The sequence below is a fragment of the Trichechus manatus genome, unplaced genomic scaffold (genome assembly GCF_000243295.1).
Source record: "Trichechus manatus latirostris isolate Lorelei unplaced genomic scaffold, TriManLat1.0 scaffold00008, whole genome shotgun sequence".
Taxonomy (NCBI): domain Eukaryota; kingdom Metazoa; phylum Chordata; class Mammalia; order Sirenia; family Trichechidae; genus Trichechus; species Trichechus manatus.
In genome coordinates, this window is record NW_004443944.1 from 22,690,732 (window position 1) to 22,698,731 (window position 8,000).

At 38.2% G+C, this 8,000-nt stretch overlaps 1 protein-coding gene across 4 annotated transcripts in view; it reads left to right on the forward strand.

Annotated features, from left to right (window-relative positions):
* The window catches only part of CHD6 (chromodomain helicase DNA binding protein 6), a 237,380-nt gene that overhangs the window by 198,490 nt on the left and 30,890 nt on the right, over nucleotides 1–8,000 (forward strand). For all 4 annotated transcript variants that reach the window (XM_004370339.2, XM_023724628.1, XM_023724623.1 and 1 more), the window contains one exon: nucleotides 1,413–1,473. In XM_004370339.2, coding sequence (XP_004370396.1) covers nucleotides 1,413–1,473 — 61 coding nt within the window. The remainder of the gene's footprint in view (nucleotides 1–1,412; nucleotides 1,474–8,000) is intronic.

Sequence of the window (8,000 nt, forward strand, 5' to 3'; positions counted from 1 at the left end):
TTGTGGCAATCTGCTTCCGTAATGATTTACAGCCTTGGAAACCCTAGGGGGTAGCTCTACCCTATCCTATAGGGCTACTGTGAGTTGGAATCAACTCAGTGGCCGTGGGTTTGGTTTTGGTTTTTTACTTGACAGCCATGGCATTTTAGTCTTGCAGAAAAATATGGGAGCATCCCCTTTGGCTGTGCTTTATTTATTGTTGGCATAACCCCAAAATGTATAAATTCAAAGGAAAGCTAAATTAACAACCCAGAGCTATAGTTCAACTGAAAACATAACACGAATCTCTTAGCTTATATTTGGTAAGCTTTTGGCCTGATCTTCTGCACAGAACTAGTGGTACATGTCACATTTCCTAGGGCTGTGGCCAGGCTTGGATGTGAGGGCTTGGCACTGCCAGGAGTCCCTAACCATCTGCTAAGGCTGAGAAGAGGGTGGAATGCATCCTCCATCTGTCTTTCACCCCTCATCAACACTTTAACTACCATCACACACTCTCTCTAAGGTGTTGCCTGTGGACAGATGATCACAAGGTGCATTTTGGGAGACGTTAACAAATTCCCAAATGACTAGTGATCCTAATATTAGATTCACTGTTTCAGGAAAAACACTCCCTTGGTTGAGCTACCTAAATGTGGCATAAGCTTCCATTTGTGTGGGGTGGCTGTTCTTTCTGTGATTAAGCAGTGAAGGTAGGAGGTTTGTCTGTCTCCAGGATCTGAGCAGCAAGGACAGGAATATTTAGGGCAGGAATATTTCAAAGTCAGTCTTAAAAATGAATCATGAAAAACAGATAGGCATCAGCAATAGTTAAGCTCATGAGAAAAGGAGGACATTAAGCAGCTAATCTAGAGGCAAGTCTGTGATGGTAGAGAGGGTGAAATGTCCTTCCTTCTTGGCAGTGGCAGCAGAGCCCTTTTCCAAGAACATGATATTTGCCAAATGTAGGTGATTTTGTCTGACAGTTCATTCTACTGTGGCCTGAGGTGTGTGTCTCAGGGCTCACTTGATTTGTGCAGCCTTCAGTCTCTGGAGTCTGTTCTTTTTTTAAAGCCTCATATTAAGATACTCTCAACAGGCAGTAATTAGCTTTTCTGATAATATGATTATTGACTGGTCAGCTTCTGAACCTGTATAGGGCATGGGACTGGAGTCTTATGCTGAAATATCAGTTGAGAGGAGGTCTTTACCAAAAGAAGTCATGACACTGTTTGGTGACAGTTTCTCTCTTTCTTGGTGTCTCTTGAGTTCTCCAAAAAGAGAGGGAAAAACCAAGATTTTGAGCACATGTAGAAGAAGGGATTTACTAATATTCCTTTTGGTCAGTAATATTTGGGGCCTTCTTTTAAGTATCCTAGTTGCAGTATAACTCCCAGATGGTGTCTTATTATTATTATTTTACTTTTATGTAGAGGCAACATGGATAAGGAAGATAATGCTGGGGATAAATTAGATGGCCTCCAGAAACAAATGGTGAGTCAGATGTGCTACACTGGTATCTGCACTGTCTTTAATATCAAGAGAGAAGCCCCCATCTTGGAAGTGGTTTTGGGGAACTTAATTGCAATGATATAATTGTATTGCATTTCCCCCAACATAATATTATGAAAATCGTCAAACATACAGACCGTATTGCATTTTTATTATAATTAAATTTTTTTTATTTTATGGTATTTTGAGATAATGGTTTATTTTGAGATGATCGTAGACTTCAATGCAGTTTTAAGAAATGATACGGAGAGACCCCATGTACCCTTTACCTAGTTTCCCCCGATAGTATAATCTTTTAACTATAGTATAGTACCACAACTGGGATATTTGCATTGATGCATTTAAGAAACAGAACATTTCATCACCACAGAGATCCCTCATGTTGCCCTTTCCTCCTACCCCACCCCCTCCTTAACCCTGACAACCACTGATCTGTTCTCCATTTCTATAATTTTGCCATTTCAAGACTATTACATAAATGGAATCATATAGTATGTAACCTTTTGGGATTAGTTTTTTTTTTTCACACCACATAATTCCCTGGAAATTCATCCAGGTTGTTTGTATCAATGGTTCATTTCTTTGTATTGCTGAGTAGTATTCCATGGAATGAAAGTACCACAGGTTATGTAATCATTCACCCATTGAAGGGGTTCTGGATTGTTTCCATCTTTGGGCTATTATGAATAAAGCCTCTGTAACATTTGTGCACAGGTTTCTGTGTAAACACACATTTTCATTTCTCTAGTGTAAATGCCCAGAAGTGTAATTGCTGGGTCATGTGATAGGAGTCCGTGGGTGGTACAGTTAAGTGCTTAACTAGTAACCAAGAGGATGGCTGTTCGAACCCACCTAGAGCCTAGAGACGCCTCAGAAGACAGGCCTGGCGATCTGCTTCCGAAACATCACAGCCTTGAACAACCCTATGGACGAGTTCTACTCTGCACACGTGGGGTCACCATGAGTCAGAACTGACTCAGCAGCAACTAACAAAAAGAACCTTGGTAGCTGCACGGTTAGTTTAAGAAACTATCAAAGAGTTTACAAGAGAGGCTGTACCATTTTATGTTCCCACCAGCAGTATATGAGAGATCCAGTTTCTCTGCATCCTCTCCAGCATTTAGCCTTGTCACTGTTTTTTATCTGAGCCATTCCAATAGATGTGTAGTGATATCTCATTGTGGTTTTACTTTGTGTTTCCCTAACGGCTAACGATGTTGTACATCGTTTTATGTGCTTAATTGCCATCTGCATATCCTCTTCAGTGAAATCTTTCTTCATGTTCTTTGTCCATTTTCTAGTTGCATTGCATTTTTACTGTTGATTTTTTGAGAGTTCTTTATATTTTCCACATAGTAGGCTTTTGTCAGATATATGGTTTGCAGACATTTTCTCCTACCCTGTAGCTTGTCTTTTTATCCTTTTCACATGGCCTTTCACGAAGCAAAAGTTTTTAATTTTGATGAAGTCCAAATTACTAATGTTTCCTTTATGAATCAGGCTATTGCTGCCAAGTCTAAGAACTTGACCTAGCTGTAGATTCTGAAGGTTTTCTTCTAAAACTTACAGTTTTACATTTTACCTTTAAGTCTGTGATTCATTTTAACTTAATTTTCATATAAGTGATGAAAATTAGATCAAGGTTTATTGTTTTGCCTATGGATGTCAGTTGTTCCAGAACCATTTATTTAAAAGGTTAGCTTTCCTCCACTGAATTGCACTTTGGTCAAAAAATCTGTTGGAAATGCATCGACAAGTATAAGGGCTAGTAATAAGGTATTCATGCTTGATAATTCTAAATGTTTTATCCTTCATGTTTTTTAATAACAAATATATTAAAAGTAAGGATAAAATTATATTACAGGGCACATGAAATATAAAGATGTAATTAGTGATAACAACAACAAAATGGGGGAGAGGAATGGTATAGATACAGAGTTTTTTGTATGTCACTGAAGTTAAGTTAGTACCAACTTACCCTAGAATGTTATAAATACAACCTGTTAAATGTAATATTCATGGTAACCACTAAGGAAATATATAAAAAACATACACAGAAGGGAACCAAAAAGCTCACTACGATAAACCAAAAAAATGCAAAAGCAAGCCGTAGTAAAGGACAAGGAGAATGTTTAAGACACACAAAACACAAATAACAAAATGGCAGAAATAAGTCACTTCTTATCAGTAATTACAGCGAATGTAAATGGATAAATGCTCCAATCAAAAGGCAGAGAGTGGCAGAATGGATAAAAACAACATGATCCAACCATATGCTGTTTACAAGAGACATACCTTAAACCAAAGGACACGAATATGTTGAAAGTTAAAGGATGGAAAAAAATATTCCATGCAAATAATAACCAAAAGAAAGCTCAGGTGGCAATCTTAATATCAGACAAAGTAGACTTTAAGATAAAATCCGTTAGAAGAGATACAGATGGACAGTATATAATAAAAGGGCCAATTAATCAAGATTTAACAATCAAATACACATGCACCCAACATCTGGATGTGTAAATATATAAAGCAAACACTGATAAAATTTAAGGGAGAAATAGATAGTACTACAATAATAGTTTGAGACTTCAATATACTACTTTCAATATTGGACAGAACATGTAGAAAGAAGATCAATGAGGAAACAGAGGACTTGAATGACATTATAAGCCAACTAGAGTTAACAGATAGGTATAGAACACTCCACCCATAAACAGCACAATATACATTCTATTTCAGTGCCCATGGATCATTCTCCAGGATAGACCTTTTAATAATGGATTATCTAATATAGTAACAAAAGCACAATTGGCAGAAGACAAAGTAAATGGGAACTCATAAAATTAAAAACTTTTGTTCATCCAAAGACTTGACCAAAAAAGTGAAAAGATAAGCTACTGACCAAAAGAATATCTTTGGAAACCATATATCCCACAAGAATCTAATAACCAAAATAATATATTAAACTTCGACCACTTAACAACATAAAGACAAATAACCCAATCATAAAATGGTCAAAGGACTTGAATAGACATTTCTCCAAAGGGGGCATTCAAATAAATGGCCAGCAACCCGTGAAAAGATGCTCAGCATCATTAGCTATCGTGAGATGCAAATCAAAACCAAATGAGGTATTATTTGACTCCCACTAGGATGGCTAAGGTAAAAAATAAATAAATAACAAACGTTGGCAAGGATGTGGGGAAATTGGAACCCTTACCAGTGTTGCTGGTGGGAATGCAGAATGATACAATTGTTGTGGAAAATTGGTATGGCCGTTCCTCAAAAAACCAAAAATAGAATTACCATATGACCCAGTAATTCCACTCCTAGGTATATACCCAAAAGACTTGAAAGCAAACAGAGACTTGTACACCAACACTTACTACAACACTGTAGACACAGAATTTTTTGTATATTACTGAAGTTAATACCCAAAAGGTAGAAATAGCCTAAATGCCCATCAGCAGATGAATGGATAAACAAAATGTGGTACATACATACAACAGAATACTACTCAGCCAGAAGGAGAAAAGAAGTCTTAATACATGCTACAATATGAATGGAACTGGAAGACGTTATGTTGAGTCAAATAAGTTAATCACAAAAGAACGTATATTGTATGACCTCACTTATATTAAAAGACAAATGTATAGAGAACAAAGTTAACTAATGGTTACCAGGGGCAGGAGGGAGGGGGAAAGGAGTTTTAATGGTGTTGGAATATCACATTGATTAAGGTTAGGGTTACGCAGCCTATCATTGTAGTTGCTGTCAATAAGCTGTACACCTGTAGAAAGTTGAATAGACAAAAGTTGTATGATACATACATTTACAACAACGACGAACAAAAAAAATAAGTAGCTGCCAAGGCTGCTTATGTACAACCAAAAACCTCACGACGTTTTGTTCCTTGGTTTGGAGGTTTAAGGTCAAAGTTTCACGGGACATTCCAGTTAATCGGCCTAATATTATTTTTAGTGCTTGTATTCTACCTATTAGTTCTTTGCATAGTGCCTGAGGTCTTAAAAGATAGCAAGCGGCCATCCAAGGCACAACAGTTGGTCTCTATTTGCCTGGAGCAACAAGAGGAAGAAAGAGATCAGGAAGAGAAGGAGGATATGGAATTTGCAGCTAATTGCCACCATGAAGAGCTGCCTCCTTTGCCATGAGACCAGAAGAACTGAGTCGTGCCCAGCTACCATTATTGAACATTTTGTTCAAAGATTCTGTAGAAGAATCCTAATGAAAAGGGGGAAAATAAAGAACAGAACTTCAGATTCTCATGTACCTCAGATTTCTGGAGCCATGAATGTTGGATGGACCCCTGAAACTGTTGCCCTGAGAGATAACCTTTAAACCTTAAACCAAAAATGTCCCCTGAAGTCTTCTTAAAACCAAACAGTAAACAATATATGTACTGACCATTTAATGAGAAACTATCTGTTCTGTAAACCTTCACCTAAAGTACAATAAAAAAAATAAGTGAGCTGAAGAAAAAAACCAAACAGTAGTTTAGTTTAACTAGTAAAAAATGTCTGCCTTGAACATTATGCTCTTTTAAGAACTATGTGTATGGGATCAAAGTGACAATAGCAACTTGAAAGATTAGATAGGTACCTTAGGGGGCAGTGAATTTATGCTATTGGGGGAGAAACAGAAAACGAGGGTGAGAATAGTTGCGCAAGTTGAAGAATGTAATCAGTGTCACTAAATGGTACTTGTAAAAACTGTTGAATTGGTGTATGTTTTGCTCTGTACATTCTCAACAACAACAAAATGAATAAAATTTTTAATAAATCAGTTGGGCATATTTGTATGACTATTTCTGGGTTCTGTATTCTGTCCCATTGATCTGTCAATTCCCATCAGTAGCACAGTTTTCATTACTGGCTGTATCGTAAGTCTTAAAGTGGGATGGACTGATTACTCCCATGTTGTTTTCAAAATTATTTTAGCTATTCTAGTTTGTTTGCCTTACCATAGAAATCTTAACAATTATCTTGTCTATATCTAAAACTATGGTACATACACACAATGGCGACTACACAACAGTAAAGAACAATGATGAATCTGCAAAGCATCTCACAGCATGGATGAATCTGTAGGGCATCATGCTGAGTGAAATAAGTCAATCACAAAAGGACAAATATAGTATGAGACCACTACTGTAAAAATTCATGAAAAGGTTTACACACAAAAAGAAACAAGCTTTGATGGTTAAAACGGAGGGGAGAGGTGGGGATGGAAAAACACTAAATAGACAGTAGATAAGTGGTAACTTTGGTGATGGGTAAGACAGTACACAATACTGGGGAAGCCAGCACAACTTATACAAGGCAAGGTCATGGAAGCTCCGTAGACACATCCAAACTCCCTGAGGGACCAGATTGCTGGGCTGAGGGCTATGGGACCATGATCTCGGGGAACATCTAGCTCAATTGGCATAACATAGTTTCTAAAGAAAATATTCTGCATTCTACTTTGGCGAGTAGCGTCTGGGGTCTTAAAAGCCTGTGAGCGGCCATCTAAGATACTCCACTGGTCTCACCCCTTCAGGAACAAGGGAGAATGAAGAAAAGTAAAGATACCGGGGAAAGATTAGTCCAAAGGACTAATGCACCACAATTACCATGGCCTTCACCAGACTGAGTCCAATACAACTAGATGGTGCCCGGTTACCACCACTGACTACTCTGACAGGGATCACAATAGAGGATCCCAGACAGAGCTGGAGAACAATGTAGCACAAAATTCTAATTCACAAAAAAGACCAGACTTACTGGCCTGGCAGAGACTGGAGAAACCCCGACAGTATGGCCCCTGGACACCTTTTTAGCTCAGTACTGAAGTCACTCCTGAGGTTCACCCTTCCTCCAAAGATTAGATAGGCCCAGGCATTGGCAAAAAAACAGGGCTCCAGGAATTGATGGAATACCGATTGAGATACTTCAACAAAGGAATGTGGCGCTGAAGGTGCTCACTCATCTATGCCAAGAAATTTGGAAGGCAGCTACCTGGCCAGCTGACTGGAAGAGATCCATATTTGTGCCCATTCCAAAGAAAGATGATCCAACAGAATGTGGAAATTACCAAAGAATTTCATTAATATCACACGCAAGGAAAATTTTGCTGAAGCTCATTCAAAAGTGGTTGCAGCAGTAATCGACAGGGAACTGCCAGAAATTCAAGCTGGATTCAGAAGAGGACGTGGAGGGAGGGATATCATTGCTGATGTCAGATGGATCTTGGCTGAAAGCAAAGAACACCAGAAAGATGTTTACCTGTGTTTTATTGACTATGCAAAGGCGTTTGACTGTGTGAATAATAACAAATATGGATAACATTGTGAAGGATGAGAATTCCAGAGCACTTAATTGTGCTCATGTAGAACCTATAGGTAGACCAAGAACAGAGGATACTGCATAGTTTAAAATCAGGAAAGGTGTTCGTCCAGGGTGTATCCTTTCACCATACTTATTCAGTCTGTATGCTGAGCAAATAATCCG